This window comes from Oncorhynchus keta, chromosome 25 (genome assembly GCF_023373465.1).
Source record: "Oncorhynchus keta strain PuntledgeMale-10-30-2019 chromosome 25, Oket_V2, whole genome shotgun sequence".
NCBI lineage: Eukaryota > Metazoa > Chordata > Actinopteri > Salmoniformes > Salmonidae > Oncorhynchus > Oncorhynchus keta.
This window is the reverse complement of record NC_068445.1, coordinates 45,019,897-45,039,870: the sequence shown is the minus strand read 5'-3', so window position 1 is coordinate 45,039,870 and position 19,974 is coordinate 45,019,897. Positions and strand designations below refer to the sequence as shown.

Here is a 19,974-nt window from a genome sequence, read left to right as displayed (position 1 = left end):
CTCGCTCTGGATAAGAGCGTCTGCTAAATGACTTAAATGTAAATGTACCTTGTCAGCTCGGGGGTTTGAACTCGCAACCTTCCGGTTACTAGTCCAATGCTCTAACCACTAGGCTACCCTGCCGCCCGAACCTGCCGGTTAGAGTGTTGGTCTAGTAACCAGCAGGTAGTCAAGTGGTTAGAGTGTTGGACTAGTAACCAGCAGGTAGTCTAGTGGTTAGAGTGTTGGACTAGTAACCAGCAGGTAGTCTAGTGGTTAGAGCGTTGGACTAGTAACCAGCTGGTAGCCTAGTGGTTCGAGCGTTGGACTAGTAACCAGCAGGTAGTCTAGTGGTTAGAGCGTTGGACTAGTAACCAGCAGGTAGCCTAGTGGTTAGAGTGTTGGACTAGTAACCAGCAGGTAGCCTAGTGGTTAGAGCGTTGGACTAGTAACCAGCAGGTAGCCTAGTAGCAGGGTAGCATTCCAGAGGGACATCAGAGACTGTAACGTCCTCTGCTTCACGGAAACATGGCTCACTGGGAAGACGCTATCCGGGGCGGTGCAGCCAACGGGTTTCTCCACGCATCGCGGCGACAGAAACAAACATCTTTCTGGTAAGAAGAGTGGCGGGGGCGTATGCCTCATGACTAACGAGACATGGTGTGATGAAAGAAACATACAGGAACTCAAATCCTTCTGTTCACCTGATTTAGAATTCCTCACAATCAAATGTAGACCGCATTATCTACCAAGAGAATTATCTTCGATTATAATCACAGCCGTATATATCCCCCCCCAAGCAGACACATCGATGGCTCTGAACGAACTTTATTTAACTCTTTGCAAACTGGAAACCATTTATCCGGAGGCTGCATTCATTGTAGCTGGGGATTTTAACAAAGCTAATCTGAAAACAAGACTCCCTAAATTGTATCAGCATATCGATTGCGCAACCAGGGGTGGTAAAACCTTGGATCATTGTTACTCTAACTTCCGCGACGCATATAAGGAACTGCCCCGCCCCCTTTCGGAAAAGCTGACCACGACTCCATTTTGTTGATCCCTGCCTACAGACAGAAACTTAAACAAGAGGCTCCCACGCTGAGGTCTGTCCAACGCTGGTCCGACCAAGCTGACTCCACACTCCAAGACTGCTTCCATCACGTGGACTGGGACATGTTTCGTATTGCGTCAGATAAAAATATTGACGAATACGCTGATTCGGTGTGCGAGTTCATTAGAACGTGCGTTGAAGATGTTGTTCCCATAGCAACGATAAAAACATTCCCTAACCAGAAACCATGGATTGATGGCAGCATTCGCATGAAACTGAAAGCGCGAACCACTGCTTTTAATCAGGGCAAGGTGTCTGGTAACATGACCGAATATAAACAATGCAGCTATTCCCTCCGCAAGGCTATTAAACAAGCTAAGCGTCAGTACAGAGACAAAGTAGAATCTCAATTCAATGGCTCAGACACAAGAGGCATGTGGCAGGGTCTACAGTCAATCACGGACTACAATAAGAAACCCAGCCCAGTCACGGACCAGGATGTCTTGCTCCCAGGCAGACTAAATAACTTTTTGCCCGCTTTGAGGACAATACAGTGCCACTGACACGGCCTGCAATGAAAACATGCGGTCTCTCCTTCACTGCAGCCGAGGTGAGTAAGACATTTAAACGTGTTAACCCTCGCAAGGCTGCAGGCCCAGACGGCATCCCCAGCCGCGCCCTCAGAGCATGCGCAGACCAGCTGGCCGGTGTGTTTACGGACATATTCAATCAATCCCTATACCAGTATGCTGTTCCCACATGCTTCAAGAGGGCCACCATTGTTCCTGTTCCCAAGAAAGCTAAGGTAACTTAGCTAAACGACTACCGCCCGTAGCACTCACTTCCGTCATCATGAAGTGCTTTGAGAGACTAGTCAGGACCATATCACCTCCACCCTACCTGACACCCTAGACCCACTCCAATTTGCTTACCGCCCAAATAGGTCCACAGACGACGCAATCTCAACCACACTGCACACTGCCCTAACCCACCTGGACAAGAGGAATACCTATGTGAGAATGCTGTTCATCGACTACAGCTCGGCATTCAACACCATAGTACCCTCCAAGCTCGTCATCAAGCTCGAGACCCTGGGTCTCGACCCCGCCCTGTGCAACTGGGTACTGGACTTCCTGACGGGCCGCCCCCAGGTGGTGAGGGTAGGCAACAACATCTCCTCCCCGCTGATCCTCAACACGGGGGCCCCACAAGGGTGCGTTCTGAGCCCTCTCCTGTACTCCCTGTTCACCCACGACTGTGTGGCCACGCACGCCTCCAACTCAATCATCAAGTTTGCGGACGACACAACAGTGGTAGGCTTGATTACCAACAACGACGAGACGGCCTACAGGGAGGAGGTGAGGGCCCTCGGAGTGTGGTGTCAGGAAAATAACCTCACACTCAACGTCAACAAAACTAAGGAGATGATTGTGGACTTCAGGAAACAGCAGAGGGAACACCCCCCTATCCACATCGATGGAACAGCAGTGGAGAGGGTAGCAAGTTTTAAGTTCCTCGGCATACACATCACAGACAAACTGAATTGGTACACTCACACTGACAGCGTCGTGAAGAAGGCGCAGCAGCGCCTCTTCAACCTCAGGAGGCTGAAGAAATTCGGCTTGTCACCAAAAGCACTCACAAACTTCTACAGATGCACAATCGAGAGCATCCTGGCGGGCTGTATCACCGCCTGGTACGGCAACTGCTCCGCCCTCAACCGTAAGGCTCTCCAGAGGGTAGTGAGGTCTGCACAACGCATCACCGGGGGCAAACTACCTGCCCTCCAGGACACCTACACCACCCGATGTTACAGGAAGGCCATAAAGATCATCAAGGACATCAACCACCCGAGCCACTGCCTGTTCACCCCGCTATCATCCAGAAGGCGAGGTCAGTACAGGTGCATCAAAGCTGGGACCGAGAGACTGAAAAACAGCTTCTATCTCAAGGCCATTAGACTGTTAAACAGCCACCACAAACATTGAGTGGCTGCTGCCAACACACTGTCATTGACACTGACCCAACCCCAGCCACATTAATAATGGGAATTGATGGGAAATTATGTAAATATATCACTAGCCACTTTAAACAATGCTACCTTATATAATGTTACTTACCCTACATTATTCATCTCATATGCATACATATATACTGTACTCTATATCATCGACTGCATCCTTATGAAATACATGTATCACTAGCCACTTTAACTATGCCACTTTGTTTACTTTGTCTACATACTCATCTCAAATGTATATACTGTACTCGATACCATCTACTGTATGCTGCCCTGTACCATCACTCATTCATATATCCTCATGTACATATTCTTTATCCCCTTACACTGTGTATAAGACAGTAGTTTTGGAATTGTTAGTTAGATTACTTGTTGGTTATCACTGCATTGTCGGAACTAGAAGCACAAGCAATTCGCTACACTCGCATTAACATCTGCTAACCATGTGTATGTGACAAATAAAATTTGATTTGATTATGATTTAGTGGTAAGAGTATTGGACTAGTAACCAGCAGGTAGCCAAGTGGTTAGAGCATTGAACTAGTAACCAGCAGGTAGTCTAGAGGTTAGAGTGTTGGACTAGTAACCGGCAGGTAGCCTAGTGGTTAGAGTGTTGGACTAGTAACCAGCAGGTAGCCAAGTGGTTAGAGTGTTGGACTAGTAACCAGCAGGTAGCAAAGTAGTTAGAGCGTTTGACTAGTAACCAGCAGGTAGCCTAATGGTTAGAGCGTTGGACTAGTAACCAGCAGGTAGCCAAGTGGTTAGAGTGTTGGACTAGTAACCAGCAGGTAGCCTAGTGGTTAGTGTTGGACTAGTAAACAGCAGGGTAGCCAAGTGGTTAGAGTGTTGGACTAGTAACCAGCAGGTAGCCTAGTGGTTCGAGCGTTGGACTAGTAACCAGCAGGTAGTCTAGTGGTTAGAGCGTTGGACTAGTAACCAGCAGGTAGCCTAGTGGTTAGAGTGTTGGACTAGTAACCAGCAGGTAGCCTAGTGGTTCGAGCGTTGGACTAGTAACCAGCAGGTAGTCTAGTGGTTAGAGCGTTGGACTAGTAACCAGCAGGTAGTCTAGTGGTTAGAGTGTTGGACTAGTAACCAGCTGGTAGCCTAGTGGTTAGAGTGTTGGACTAGTAACCAGCAGGTAGTCTAGTGGTTAGAGTGTTGGACTAGTAACCAGCAGGTAGCCTAGTGGTTAGAGTGTTGGACTAGTAACCAGCAGGTAGTCTAGAGATTAGAGTGTTGGACTAGTAACCAGCAGGTAGCCTAGTGGTTAGAGTGTTGGACTAGTAACCAGCAGGTAGCCTAGTGGTTAGAGTGTTGGACTAGTAACCAGCAGGTAGTCTAGTGGTTAGAGTGTTGGACTAGTAACCAGCAGGTAGCCTAGTGGTTAGAGTGTTGGACTAGTAACCAGCAGGTAGCCTAGTGGTTAGAGTGTTGGACTAGTAACCAGCAGGTAGTCTAGTGGTTAGAGTGTTGGACTAGTAACCAGCAGGTAGCCAAGTGGTTAGAGTGTTGGACTAGTAACCAGCAGGTAGCCTAGTGGTTCGAGCGTTGGACTAGTAACCAGCAGGTAGTCTAGTGGTTAGAGCGTTGGACTAGTAACCAGCAGGTAGTCTAGTGGTTAGAGTGTTGGACTAGTAACCAGCTGGTAGCCTAGTGGTTAGAGTGTTGGACTAGTAACCAGCAGGTAGTCTAGAGATTAGAGTGTTGGACTAGTAACCAGCAGGTAGCCTATTGGTTAGAGTGTTGGACTAGTAACCAGCAGGTAGCCTAGTGGTTAGAGTGTTGGACTAGTAACCAGCAGGTAGCCTAGTGGTTTGAGTGTTGGACTAGTAACCAGCAGGTAGCCTAGTGGTTAGAGTGTTGGACTAGTAACCAGCAGGTAGTCTAGAGATTAGAGTGTTGGACTAGTAACCAGCAGGTAGCCTAGTGGTTAGAGCGTTGGACTAGTAACCAGCAGGTAGCCTAGTTGTTAGAGCGTTGGACTAGTAACCAGCAGGTAGCCTAGTGGTTAGAGTGTTGGACTAGTAACCAGCAGGTAGCCTAGTGGTTAGAGCGTTGGACTAGTAACCAGCAGGTAGCCTAGTGGTTAGAGCGTTGGACTAGTAACCAGCAGGTAGCCTAGTGGTTAGAGCGTTGGACTAGTAACCAGCAGGTAGCCTAGTGGTTAGAGCGTTGGACTAGTAACCAGCAGGTAGCCTAGTGGTTAGAGTGTTGGACTAGTAAATGAAAGGTTGCTGGATCAAATCCCCGAGCAGACAAGGTAAAAATCTGTTGTTCTGCCGCTGAACAAGGCAGTTAACCCACTGTTCCTAGGTTGTCATTGAAAATAAGAATTTGTTCTTAGTTTAAAAATAATTTGTTCTTAGTTTAAAAATAATTTTTTTCTTAGTTAAAAAATAATTTATTCTTTGTTTAAAAAAATATAATAACATCTAAAGGGTGGGGGTGTGTATCTTTCCAGAGCATCAGTGTGTACAACATCAAGACGTGATGCTGCTAAGGGGACAGACATTACATGAGTCATTGGTTTGTGATGTTGATGTTCACAGCCAGAGAGAAACATTCATTTAATGATTTGTTAACGATACAACAGTCTGTCGCTTCAAGGGCCATTTGGCAAGCTCTTCTGTCTGCAACTGACCTGGCCAAAGAGCAACAGACAGGTGTGTTTATTTGATAAAGCAAACACCTACTGGACCTAACAACCACTGTAAAACCGTCTGCATGGTTCCTGGATATCAAGGTCCAGGAGACACATCAGACCCAGCGATAATTCCATTATAGAACTAGCATTCATAATCAAACACACCCAATCACTATGACTAGCATTCATAATCAAACACACCCAACCACTATGGCTAGCATTCATAATCAAACACACCCAATCACTATGGCTGGCATTCATAATCAAACACACCCAACCACTATGACTAGCATTCATAATCAAACACACCCAACCACTATGGCTAGCATTCATAATCAAACACACCCAACCACTATGGCTAGCATTCATAATCAAACACACCCAACCACTATGGCTAGCATTCATAATCAAACACACCCAACCACTATGGCTAGCATTCATAATCAAACACACCCAACCACTATGGCTAGCATTCATAATCAAACACACCCAACCACTATGGCTAGCATTCATAATCAAACACACCCAACCACTATGGCTAGCATTCATAATCAAACACACCCAACCACTATGGCTAGCATTCATAATCAAACACACCCAACACTATGGCTAGCATTCACAGTCAAACACACCCAACCACTATGACTAGCATTCATAATCAAACACACCCAACCACTATGACTAGCATTCATAATCAAACACACCCAACCACTATGGCTAGCATTCATAATCAAACACACCCAACCAATACGGCTAGCATTCATAATCAAACACACCCAATCAATATGGCTAGCATTCATAATCAAACACACCCAATCAATATGGCTAGCATCCACAGTCAAACACACCCAACCAATATGGATAGCATTCATAATCAAACACACCCAACCAATACGGCTAGCATTCATAATCAAACACACCCAACCAATACGGCTAGCATTCATAATCAAACACACCCAATCAATATGGCTAGCATTCATAATCAAATCTATTCTTTAACTTTACCTCCGAGTTCCTTTACATTCAAGATGGCGTTTGGGAACGGTACTGCTTTGATGCTGAAGCCTGAGAGAAAGAAAGATATTGGGACAGGGTCAGACTAACATGTAGAAGAAGAGAGACAGAGTCAGACTAACATGTAGAAGAAGAGAGACAGGGTCAGACTAACATATAGAAGAAGAGAGACAGGGTCAGACTAACATATAGAAGAAGAGAGACAGAGTCAGACTAACATGTAGAAGAAGTGAGACAGGGTCAGACTAACATATAGAAGAAGAGAGACAGAGTCAGACTAACGTGTAGAAGAAGAGAGACAGGGTCAGACTAACATGTAGAAGAAGAGAGACAGAGTCAGACTAACATGTAGAAGAGAGACAGTCAGACTAACATGTAGAAGAGAGACAGTCAGACTAACATGTAGAAGAAGAGAGACAGGGTCAGACTAACATGTAGAAGAAGAGAGAGAGTCAGACTAACATGTAGAAGAAGAGAAACAGAGTCGGACTAACATGTAGAAGAAGAGAGACAGAGTCAGACTAACATGTAGAAGAAGAGAAACAGTCAGACTAACATATAGAAGAAGAGACAGTTTCAGACTAACATGTAGAAGAAGAGACAGTCTCAGACTAACATGTAGAAGAAGAGACAGTCTCAGACTAACATGTAGAAGAAGAGACAGTCTCAGACTAACATGTAGAAGAAGACAGAGTCAGACTAACATGTAGAAGAAGAGAGACAGTCTCAGACTAACATGTAGAAAAGAGACAGTCTCAGACTAACATGTAGAAGAAGAGAGACAGTCTCAGACTAACATGTAGAAGAAGAGACAGTCTCAGACTAACATGTAGAAGAAGAGACAGTCTCAGACTAACATGTAGAAGAAGACAGAGTCAGACTAACATGTAGAAGAAGAGAGACAGTCTCAGACTAACATGTAGAAGAAGAGACAGTCTCAGACTAACATGTAGAAGAAGACAGAGTCAGACTAACATCTAGAAGAAGAGACAGTCTCAGACTAACATGTAGAAGAAGAGAGACAGTCTCAGACTAACATGTAGAAGAAGAGACAGTCTCAGACTAACATGTAGAAGAATACAGAGTCAGACTAACATCTAGAAGAAGAGACAGTCTCAGACTAACATGTAGAAGAAGAGACAGTCTCAGACTAACATGTAGAAGAAGAGACAATCTCAGACTAACATGTAGAAGAGAGACAGTCTCAGACTAACATGTAGAAGAAGAGAGACAGTCTCAGACTAACATGTAGAAGAAGAGACAGTCTCAGACTAACATGTAGAAGAAGAGACAGTCTCAGACTAACGTGTAGAAGAAGAGACAGTCACAGACTAACATGTAGAAGAAGAGAAACAGAGTCGGACGAACATGTAGAAGAAGAGAGACAGAGTCAGACTAACATGTAGAAGAAGAGAAACAGTCAGACTAACATATAGAAGAAGAGACAGTTTCAGACTAACATGTAGAAGAAGAGACAGTCTCAGACTAACATGTAGAAGAAGAGACAGTCTCAGACTAACATGTAGAAGAAGACAGAGTCAGACTAACATGTAGAAGAAGAGAGACAGTCTCAGACTAACATGTAGAAGAAGAGAGACAGTCTCAGACTAACATGTAGAAGAAGAGACAGTCTCAGACTAACATGTAGAAGAAGACAGAGTCAGACTAACATGTAGAAGAAGAGACAGTCTCAGACTAACATGTAGAAGAAGAGACAGTCTCAGACTAACATGTAGAAGAAGAGACAGTTTCAGACTAACATGTAGAAGAGAGACAGTCTCAGACTAACATGTAGAAGAAGAGAGACAGTCTCAGACTAACATGTAGAAGAAGAGACAGTCTCAGACTAACATGTAGAAGAAGAGACAGTCTCAGACTAACATGTAGAAGAAGACAGAGTCAGACTAACATGTAGAAGAAGAGAGACAGTCTCAGACTAACATGTAGAAGAAGAGACAGTCTCAGACTAACATGTAGAAGAAGACAGAGTCAGACTAATATGTAGAAGAAGAGAGACAGTCTCAGACTAACATGTAGAAGAAGAGAGACAGTCTCAGACTAACATGTAGAAGAAGAGACAGTCTCAGACTAACATGTAGAAGAAGAGACAGTCTCAGACTAACATGTAGAAGAGAGACAGTCTCAGACTAACATGTAGAAGAAGAGAGACAGTCTCAGACTAACATTTAGAAGAAGAGACAGTCTCAGACTAACATGTAGAAGAAGAGACAGTCTCAGACTAACGTGTAGAAGAAGAGACAGTCACAGACTAACATGTAGAAGAGAGACAGAGTCAGACTAACATGTAGAAGAAGAGAGACAGTCTCAGACTAACATGTAGAAGAAGAGAGACAGTCTCAGACTAACATGTAGAAGAAGAGACAGTCTCAGACTAACATGTAGAAGAAGACAGAGTCAGACTAACATGTAGAAGAAGAGACAGTCTCAGACTAACATGTAGAAGAAGAGACAGTCTCAGACTAACATGTAGAAGAAGAGACAGTCTCAGACTAACATGTAGAAGACAGACAGTCTCAGACTAACATGTAGAAGAAGAGACAGTCTCAGACTAACATGTAGAAGAAGACAGAGTCAGACTAACATGTAGAAAAAGAGAGACAGTCTCAGACTAACATGTAGAAGAAGAGAGACAGTCTCAGACTAACATGTAGAAGAAGAGACAGTCTCAGACTAACATCTAGAAGAAGACAGAGTCAGACTAACATGTATAAGAAGAGAGACAGTCTCAGACTAACATGTAGAAGAAGAGAGACAGTCTCAGACTAACATGTAGAAGAAGAGACAGTCTCAGACTAACATCTAGAAGAAGACAGAGTCAGACTAACATGTAGAAGAATACAGAGTCAGACTAACATCTAGAAGAAGAGACAGTCTCAGACTAACATGTAGAAGAAGAGACAATCTCAGACTAACATGTAGAAGAAGAGACAGTCTCAGACTAACGTGTAGAAGAAGAGACAGTCACAGACTAACATGTAGAAGAGAGACAGAGTCAGACTAACATGTAGAAGAAGAGAGACAGTCTCAGACTAACATGTAGAAGAAGAGAGACAGTCTCAGACTAACGTGTAGAAGAAGAGACAGTCTCAGACTAACATGTAGAAGAAGACAGAGTCAGACTAACATGTAGAAGAAGAGACAGTCTCAGACTAACATGTAGAAGAAGAGACAGTCTCAGACTAACATGTAGAAGAAGAGACAGTCTCAGACTAACATGTAGAAGACAGACAGTCTCAGACTAACATGTAGAAGAGAGACAGTCTCAGACTAACATGTAGAAGAAGAGACAGTCTCAGACTAACATGTAGAAGAGAGACAGTCTCAGACTAACATGTAGAAGAAGAGAGACAGTCTCAGACTAACATGTAGAAGAAGAGACAGTCTCAGACTAACATGTAGAAGAAGACAGAGTCAGACTAACATGTAGAAGAAGAGACAGTCTCAGACTAACATGTAGAAGAAGAGACAGTCTCAGACTAACGTGTAGAAGAAGAGACAGTCTCAGACTAACATGTAGAAGAGAGACAGTGTCAGACTAACATGTAGAAGAAGAGAGACAGTCTCAGACTAACATGTAGAAGAAGAGACAGTCTCAGACTAACATGTAGAAGAAGACAGAGTCAGACTAACATGTAGAAGAAGAGAGACAGTCAGACTAACATGTAGAAGAAGAGAGACAGTCAGACTAACATGTAGAAGAAGAGACAGTCTCAGACTAACATGTAGAAGAAGAGACAGTCTCAGACTAACATGTAGAAGAGAGACAGTCAGACTAACATGTAGAAGAAGAGAGACAGTCAGACTAACATGTAGAAGGACTGATTGAATTGTAATAGAATTGACTCTGAAACATTTGTTGGTCCTCTTAAAAATAATTTGAAAATCTACTTCCCCACATCCAGAAGATTCCAACGAAACGTTTAGCGAATTATTTCAAAACCACCAACATGTTGAGTTAACAAGAGATGACATTTGAAAACACAAGTGTGTTTTAGTGTCAGGGTTACCAAAACAGAGCAGTGTTTGAGAAGGTTGTGGTTCCTGTTTAACTTACAACAGTCTAAACCATATGATCCCAACTCTAAACACAGAGCTTTTCAAAATGTTGAGAAGAACACAGTCTTGCAAAACTCTCCTGCAGGTGTACTGTACCTGCGTTCAACAGCAGAGGCTCTCTCTCATCCAACCGTCTGTCTGTCTGTCTGTCTGTCTGTCTGTCTGTCTGTCTGTCTGTCTGTCTGTCTGTCTGTCTGTCTGTCTGTCTGTCTGTCTGTCTGTCTGTGTCTGCCTACCTACCTGCCTGTCTGTCTGTAGCCATCGGTAGACAGTAAGCATGCTGACAGCTTCATCTTAACCCTACCTTCAGAAGGGTTGCCAGAATAACTCCCCACATAGGTCAATAACGGCTGTATCTTATCTATTAAAGCCCCAGCAGACAGCCAGAGGACGGGGTTTTCCTCCCTCCCTGCACTCAGTCTTTATATTTAGCCGTGGGTTTGAGGTTGAAGTGGCAGTGAGCAAAGGCAACTCTGGACTGTGTCTGCGGAGAAGAAGGAGAAGAATCATGGCCCAATCCCTGAGGTTTAGGGGTACGGGAAGAGGAATGGAGAGTGGAGAGAGGAGAGGGGAGAGGGGAGAGGGGAGAGGGGAGAGGGGAGAAGAGAGAGGAGAGGAGAGGAGAGAGGAGAAGGGGAGAGGGGAGAGAGGAGAGAGGGACAGAGGGGGGAGAGAGATGGAAAGGGGAGAGAGGAGAGGGTAGAGGAAAGGGGATAGGGTAGAGGGATGGAGAGGGGAGAGAGGAGATGGGAGAGGAGCGAGGGTAGAGGAGAGGGGATAGGGTAGAGTAGAGGAGAGAGAAGAGAAGAGAGGAGAGAGGATAAGGGAGAGGGAAAGGGGAGAGGGGATGGGGAGAGGAGAGGGGATAGGGTAGAGAGAGGAGAGGGGAGAGGAGCGAGGGTAGAGGAGAGGGGATAGGGTAGGGTAGAGGAGAGAGAAGAGGAGAGAGGATAGGGGAGAGGAGAGAGGAGAGGGAAAGGGGAGAGGGGATAGGGGGAGGAGAGGAGATAGGGTAGAGAGAGGAGAGGGGAGTTGGTAGATGAGAGGGGATAGTGTAGAGGAGAGGTTAGAGGAGAGAGGAGGGGAGAGGGGAGGGGAAAAGGGTGAGGGTAGAGGGTAGAGGAGAGGGGAAAGGGGAGAGGAGAGTGGAAAGGGGAGAGAGGGGGGGGGACAGGACAGTTTTGACAGGGGTGATATACTAGTTTAGACAGGGGTGATATACTCATTTTGGCAGGGGTGATATACTAGTTTTGACAGGGGTGATATACTCATTTTGGCAGGGGTGATATACTAGTTTTGACAGGGGTGATATACTCATTTTGACAGGGGTGATATACTCATTTTGACAGAGGTGATATACTAGTTTTGACAGGGGTGATATACTAGTTTTGACAGGGGTGATATACTAGTTTTGACAGGGGTGATATACTCATTTTGACAGGGGTGATATACTAGTTTTGGCAGGGGTGATATACTAGTTTTGACAGGGGTGATATACTCATTTTGGCAGGGGTGATATACTAGTTTTGACAGGGGTGATATACTCATTTTGACAGGGGTGATATACTCATTTTGACAGAGGTGATATACTAGTTTTGACAGGGGTGATATACTAGTTTTGACAGGGGTGATATACTAGTTTTGACAGGGGTGAAATACTAGCCCTATCTTTCTGGGATTTCTCTCGCCCCTCTTTCTTTCTGGTCATGGAAAATCAATAGATTGATAGACAAGGCATTCTGTGTGTGTGTGTGTGTGTGTGTGTGTGTGTGTGTGTGTGTGTGTGTGTGTGTGTGTGTGTGTGTGTGTGTGTGTGTGTGTGTGTGTGTGTGTGTGTGTGTCGGTACCTGTGGTCGGACCGATGCCGTGGCTCCCCTCGTTACACAGCCACGCCAGTAGGCTGCTCTTGCCGGCCCCGGTCAGTCCGATACACACCACATCATACTCTGGTCTGGACGGGGGATGTCCTTTACAGCACAGTGCCCGGAAACACTACAGAGAAACAAGAACACAGAACATTTTAATAATCATCACGGCGTCTTCTATTCGACAATGGTAATATTAATAGCTGGTGGTAGGGGGAACGGTTTAACAGAACTCCTATCTCCTTGTCAAGTGAGATCTGTGTGTGTGTGTGTGTGAGTGTGAGTAGAGGCTGGTGGGAGGAGCTATAGGATGCTGGTGGGAGGAGCTACAGGAGGACGGGCTCCTCCCACCAGCATCATATAGCTCCTCCCACCAACATTGTATAGCCCCGCCCACCAGCCTCATATAGCTCCTCCCACCAGCATCATATAGCTCCTCCCACCAGCATCGTATAGCCCCTCCCACCCGCCTCCTATGGCTCCTCCCACCCGCATCATATAGATCCTCCCACCAGCATCCTATACCTCCCCCCACCAGCATTCTATAGCTCCAATGAGCCAGTCCTCATATAGCTCCTCCCACCAGCATTCTACAGCTCAAATGAGCCCGTCCTCCTATAGCTCCTCCCACCAGAATCCTATAGCTCCAATGAGCCCGTACTCCTACAGCGCCTCCCATCAGCATCCTATAGCTCCTCCCATCAGCATCCTATAGCTCCTCCCACAAGCATCCTATAGCTCCAATGAGCCCGTCCTCCTATAGCTCCTCCCACCAGAATCCTATAGCTCCAATGAGCCCGTACTCCTACAGCGCCTCCCATCAGCATCCTATAGCTCCTCCCATCAGCATCCTATAGCTCCTCCCACAAGCCTCCTATAGCTCCAATGAGCCCGTCCTCCTATAGCTCCTCCCACCAGCATCCTATTGCTCCAATGATCCCATCCTCCTCTTGCTCCTCCCACCAGCATCCTATAGCTCCAATGAGCCCGTCCTCCTATAGCTCATCCCACCATCATCCTACAGCTCCTCCCACCAGCCTCCTATAGCTCCTCCCACCAGCCTCCTATAGCTCCAATGAGCCCGTCCTCCTATAGCTCCTCTCACCAGCCTCCTACAGCTCCTCCCACCAGCATCCTATAGCTCCAATGAGCCCGTCCTCCTATAGCTCCTCCCACCATCATCCTACAGCTCCTCCCACCAGCCTCCTATAGCTCCAATGAGCCCATCCTCCTATAGCTCCTCCCACCAGCCTCCTACAGCTCCTCCCACCAGCCTCCTATAGCTCCAATGAGCCCGTCCTCCTATAGCTCCTCCAACCAGCATCCCATAGCTCCTCCCACAAGCATCCTATAGCTCCAATGAGCCCGTCCTCCTATAGCTCCTCCCACCATCATCCTACAGCTCCTCCCACCAGCCTCCTATAGCTCTAATGAGCCCTTCCGTCAATAGCTTCTCCAACCAGCATCCTATTGATCCAATGAGCCCATCCTCCTATAGCTCCTCCCACCAGCATCCTATAGCTCCAATGAGCCCGTCCTCCTATAGCTCCTCCCACCATTATCCTACAGCTCCTCCCACCAGCCTCCTATAGCTCCAATGAGCCCGTCCTCCTATAGCTCCTCCCACCAGCATCCTATTGCTCCAATGATCCCATCCTCCTCTTGCTCCTCCCACCAGCATCCTATAGCTCCAATGAGCCCGTCCTCCTATAGCTCATCCCACCATCATCCTACAGCTCCTCCCACCAGCCTCCTATAGCTCCTCCCACCAGCCTCCTATAGCTCCAATGAGCCCGTCCTCCTATAGCTCCTCCCACCAGCCTCCTACAGCTCCTCCCACCAGCATCCTATAGCTCCAATGAGCCCGTCCTCCTATAGCTCCTCCCACCATCATCCTACAGCTCCTCCCACCAGCCTCCTATAGCTCCAATGAGCCCATCCTCCTATAGCTCCTCCCACCAGCCTCCTACAGCTCCTCCCACCAGCCTCCTATAGCTCCAATGAGCCCGTCCTCCTATAGCTCCTCCAACCAGCATCCCATAGCTCCTCCCACAAGCATCCTATAGCTCCAATGAGCCCGTCCTCCTATAGCTCCTCCCACCATCATCCTACAGCTCCTCCCACCAGCCTCCTATAGCTCTAATGAGCCCTTCCGTCAATAGCTTCTCCAACCAGCATCCTATTGATCCAATGAGCCCATCCTCCTATAGCTCCTCCCACCAGCATCCTATAGCTCCAATGAGCCCGTCCTCCTATAGCTCCTCCCACCATTATCCTACAGCTCCTCCCACCAGCCTCCTATAGCTCCAATGAGCCCGTCCTCCTATAGCTCCTCCCACCAGCCTCCTATAGCTCTAATGAGCCCTTCCGTCAATAGCTCCTCCAACCAGCATCCTATTGATCCAATGAGCCCATCCTCCTATAGCTCCTCCCACCAGCATCCTATAGCTCCAATGAGCCTGTCCTCCTATAGCTCCTCCCACCAGCATCCTATTGATCCAATGATCCCATCCTCCTCTTGCTCCTCCCACCAGTGTGCAGGTGAATGACCACTAGTGGCTCTATGCTGTAACACATTAAGAGGTACTGGGAACTGTGATTGTTAAAAGCAGCTCAGGACAGTTGTATTAACTAAACCAGACTCCTGTACCCCCTTGTCTCTCTTTGCCTTCGGAAAGAATTCAGACCCCTTTTTCCCCACAATTTGTTACATTGTTACCTCAGTAAAAGACACATGACGCATGAATTTTTCAAAAGGCACCGAAAGGACGAGAAACAAGGTTCTCTGGCCTGATGAAACCAAGATTGAACTCTTCAGCCTGAATGCCGAGCATCACATCTGGAGGAAGCCGGGCACCATCCCTACTGTGAAGCATGGTGGTGGTAGAATAATTCTATTTTTTATTTTATTTAACTAGGCAAGTCAGTTAAGAACACATTTTTACTTACGATGACGGCCTACCCTGGCCGAACCCGGCCGACGCTGGGACAATTTTGTGCCGCCCTATGGGACTCCAAATCACAGCCAGATGTGATACAGTCTGGATTCGAACCAGACTGTATCACTGGTGTGATGCCTCTTGCACTGGGATGCAGTGCCTTAGACCACCACAGTGCCTCAGACCACCGCAGTGCCTCAGACCGCCACAGTGCAGTGCCTCAGACCGCCACAGTGCAGTGCCTCAGACCACCACAGTGCCTCAGACCACCGCAGTGCCTCAGACCACCACAGTGCCTCAGACCGCCTCAGACCACCACAGTGCCTCAGACCACCACAGTGCCTCAGACCACCACAGTGCCTCAGACCACCGCAGTGCCTCAGACCACCGCAGTGCCTCAGACCACCGCAGTGCCTCAGACCACCTCAGTGCCTCAAACCACCACAGTGCCTCAGACCACCACAGTGCCTCAGACCACCGCAGTGCCTCAGACCACCACAGTGCCTCAGACCACCACAGTGCCTCAGACCACCACAGTGCCTCAGACCACCACAGTGCCTCAGACCACCACAGTGCCTCAGACCACCGCAGTGCCTCAGACCACCGCAGTGCCTCAGACCACCACAGTGCCTCAGACCACCGCAGTGCCTCAGACCGCCACAGTGCCTCAGACCACCACAGTGCCTCAGACCACCACAGTGCCTCAGACCACTGCAACCGTCGGGAGCAGAACTCTGGAACTCAGAGTGACTATTAGGGACTGGGAGACTAGTCGGGATCGAGGGAAATATTAACGGAGCAATGTACAGAGAGATCCTTGATGAAAGACCTGCTCCAGAGCGCTCAGGACCTCAGACTGGGGTGAAAGTTCACCTTCCAACAGGACAACAACCCTAAGCACACAGCTTCAGAACAAGTCACTGAATGTCCTTGAGTGGCCCAGTCAGAGCCCGGACTTGAACCCGATCGAAACAGCCCTGGAAACACCTGATTCTACAAGCTAGGCATTATCTATTCTATACAATAGGTTTCTATCTGAACGTTTTATAACCAGAAAGACATTTGAAGTGGTAAACAGCCTAATGAAACCCAGCCGCTTTAAGCACGGGGATCAGTAGCAGAACATGGTTCCTTCCTCAGACATAACAGAGTCCTCTGGTCTAGGAGCCCCAGCCAGCCAGACAGACAAACAGACATCAATGAACCAGGGTCTATCTGCAACAAACACCTCTCTTTCTCTCTCCCTAACCCCCCCCTGGTTCCCGTCCCTTCCCCAGAGCCCTCTGATCTAGTAGCCTGCGAACCAGGGTCACCCTGCCAAAACACGCTGCCTGTTTGAAGGAGACATGGAGAATCTGTTTGAAGGAGACATGAAGAATCTGTTTGAAGGAGACATGGAGAATCTGTTTGAAGGAAACATGGAGAATCTGTTTGAAGGAGACAAGGAGAATCTGTTTGAAGGAGACATGGAGAATCTGTTTGAAGGAGACAAGGAGAATCTGTTTGAAGGAGACAAGGAGAATCTGTTTGAAGGAGACATGGAGAATCTGTTTGAAGGAGACATGGAGAATCTGTTTGAAGGAGACATGGAGAATCTGTTTGAAGGAGACAAGGAGAATCTGTTTGAAGGAGACAAGGAGAATCTGTTTGAAGGAAACATGAAGAATCTGTTTGAAGGAGACATGGAGAATCTGTTTGAAGGAGACAAGGAGAATCTGTTTGAAGGAGACAAGGAGAATCTGTTTGAAGGAGACAAGGAGAATCTGTTTGAAGGAGACATGGAGAATCTGTTTGAAGGAGACAAGGAGAATCTGTTTGAAGGAGACATGGAGAATCTGTTTGAAGGAGACAAGGAGAATCTGTTTGAAGGAGACATGGAGAATCTGTTTGAAGGAGACAAGGAGAATCTGTTTGAAGGAGACAAGGAGAATCTGTCCGAATAACGGAATCAGACAAGGCAACAGCCGGCTGATGTAGACCTTGGTGTCTGTGTGCGTGTGCGTGTGCGTGCGTGCGTGCGTGCGCGCGTGTGTGTCATACAGGAGCCAGGATAGGGAACTAAAGCTGCTGGGCTTGTTTGAGGAGCCCCTGCCTAGAAAACTACCAATAATTGTCCGAGCCCGATATTGGCGGGCCGATATTGGCCTTTTTCTAGTCTATCTAAACTGCTACTGTGCCAGAAGCCATTCACCTCCTGAGCCACAAACACTGTACTGCTGAGGAATGTCTAGCAGCTCATTATCCAAAAAGGAAGGTGCAGTATTGAGAAAACAGATGAATTGGACACAATAACCAAAACCCTGATGCAAATATTACTTTAAATCACAAATAATAATGCTTGTGTTGACGTGCACAGACACTCATGTCTTAACCTAGCTGGAGCAGTAGAGCTGGGACTACAAACGGTGTTCCAGCCGGTGTTCCAGCCGGTGTTCCAGCCGGTGTTCCAGCCGGTGTTCCAGCCGGTGTTCCAGCCTGAGTTAAACAATAGCATACGGAGCGAGGCGGGAGGTACGAATGTGAAACAGCACAGGAAAAAAGCATTGGCTCCCAGATCCAAACCAGAGCCGAGTTCTATCCCACACTTCCTACACCTGTTGTGGGCAGTTCTCTCAAGTGATGTTGCGAGTAGCCTCGTTCATTAGTGATGTTGCAGTAGCCTCGTTCATTAGTGATGTTGCAGTAGCCTCGTTCATTAGTGATGTTGCGAGTAAACCTCGTTCATTAGTGATGTTGCAGTAGCCTCGTTCATTAGTGATGTTGCGAGTAACCTCGTTCATTAGTGATGTTGCAGTAGCCTCGTTCATTAGTGATGTTGCAGTAGCCTCGTTCATTAGTGATGTTGCAGTAACCTCGTTCATTAGTGATGTTGCAGTAGCCTCGTTCATTAGTGATGTTGCGAGTAACCTCGTTCATTAGTGATGTTGCAGTAGCCTCGTTCATTAGTGATGTTGCAGTAGCCTCGTTCATTAGTGATGTTGCAGTAGCCTCGTTCATTAGTGATGTTGCAGTAGCCTCGTTCATTAGTGATGTTGCGAGTAACCTCGTTCATTAGTGATGTTGCAGTAGCCTCGTTCATTAGTGATGTTGCAGTAGCCTCGTTCATTAGTGATGTTGCAGTAGCCTCGTTCATTAGTGATGTTGCAGTAGCCTCGTTCATTAGTGATGTTGCAGTAGCCTCGTTCATTAGTGATGTTGCAGTAGCCTCGTTCATTAGTGATGTTGCAGTAGCCTCGTTCATTAGTGATGTTGCAGTAGCCTCGTTCATTAGTGATGTTGCAGTAGCCTCGTTCATTAGTGATGTTGCAGTAACCTCGTTCATTAGTGATGTTGCAGTAGCCTCGTTCATTAGTGATGCTGCAGTAGCCTCGTTCATTAGCAGGGGAAATGAACAAAGACAAAGAGAACACAGGCCCAGCAATCCAAGAACAATTTCCACCAAAGAAGGACGTAGTGTCTGCTGTTTAGGCATATTATGGTTTTAAATCTAGTGACATGGAGCAGAGTGAGACAGAGTGTTATAAACCTAGTGACATGGAGTAGAGTGAGGAAGAGTGTTATAAACCTAGTGACATGGAGCAGAGTGAGACTGAGTGTTATAAACCTAGTGACATGGAGCAGAGTGAGACAGAGTGTTATAAACCTAGTGACATGGAGTAGAGTGAGACAGAGTGTTATAAACCTAGTGACATGGAGGAGAGTGAGGAAGAGTGTTATAAACCTAATGACATGGAGCAGAGTGAGACAGAGTGTTATAAACCTAGTGACATGGAGCAGAGTGAGACAGAGTGTTATAAACCTAGTGACATGGAGTAGAGTGAGGAAGAGTGTTATAAACCTAGTGACATGGAGCAGAGTGAGACAGAGTGTTATAAACCTAGTGACATGGAGTAGAGTGAGGAAGAGTGTTATAAACCTAGTGACATGGAGTAGAGTGAAGAAGAGTGTTATAAACCTAGTGACATGGAGTAGAGTGAGGAAGAGTGTTATAAACCTAGTGACATGGAGCAGAGTGAGACAGCTTGTTATAAACCTAGTGACATGGAGCAGAGTGTTATAAACCTAGTGACATGGAGCAGAGTGTTATAAACCTAGTGACATGGAGCAGAGTGAGACAGAGTGTTATAAACCTAGTGACATGGAGCAGAGTGTTATAAACCTAGTGACATGGAGCAGAGTGTTATAAACCTAGTGACATGGAGCAGAGTGTTATAAACCTAGTGACATGGAGCAGAGTGTTATAAACCTAGTGACATGGAGCAGAGTGTTATAAACCTAGTGACATGGAGCAGAGTGTTATAAACCTAGTGACATGGAGCAGAGTGAGACAGAGTGTTATAAACCTAGTGACATGGAGTAGAGTGAGACAGAGTGTTATAAAC

General features: G+C 46.8%; 1 protein-coding gene across 1 annotated transcript in view; it reads right to left on the bottom strand.

Annotated features, from left to right (window-relative positions):
* LOC127911845 (ADP-ribosylation factor-like protein 15) overlaps positions 1 to 19,974 on the bottom strand; it is a 174,542-nt gene that overhangs the window by 48,597 nt on the left and 105,971 nt on the right. The window contains exons 2-3 of the mRNA XM_052479729.1: positions 12,636 to 12,780; positions 6,703 to 6,762 (exon numbers count right to left, since the gene is read on the bottom strand). Coding sequence (XP_052335689.1) covers positions 6,703 to 6,762; positions 12,636 to 12,780 — 205 coding nt within the window. The remainder of the gene's footprint in view (positions 1 to 6,702; positions 6,763 to 12,635; positions 12,781 to 19,974) is intronic.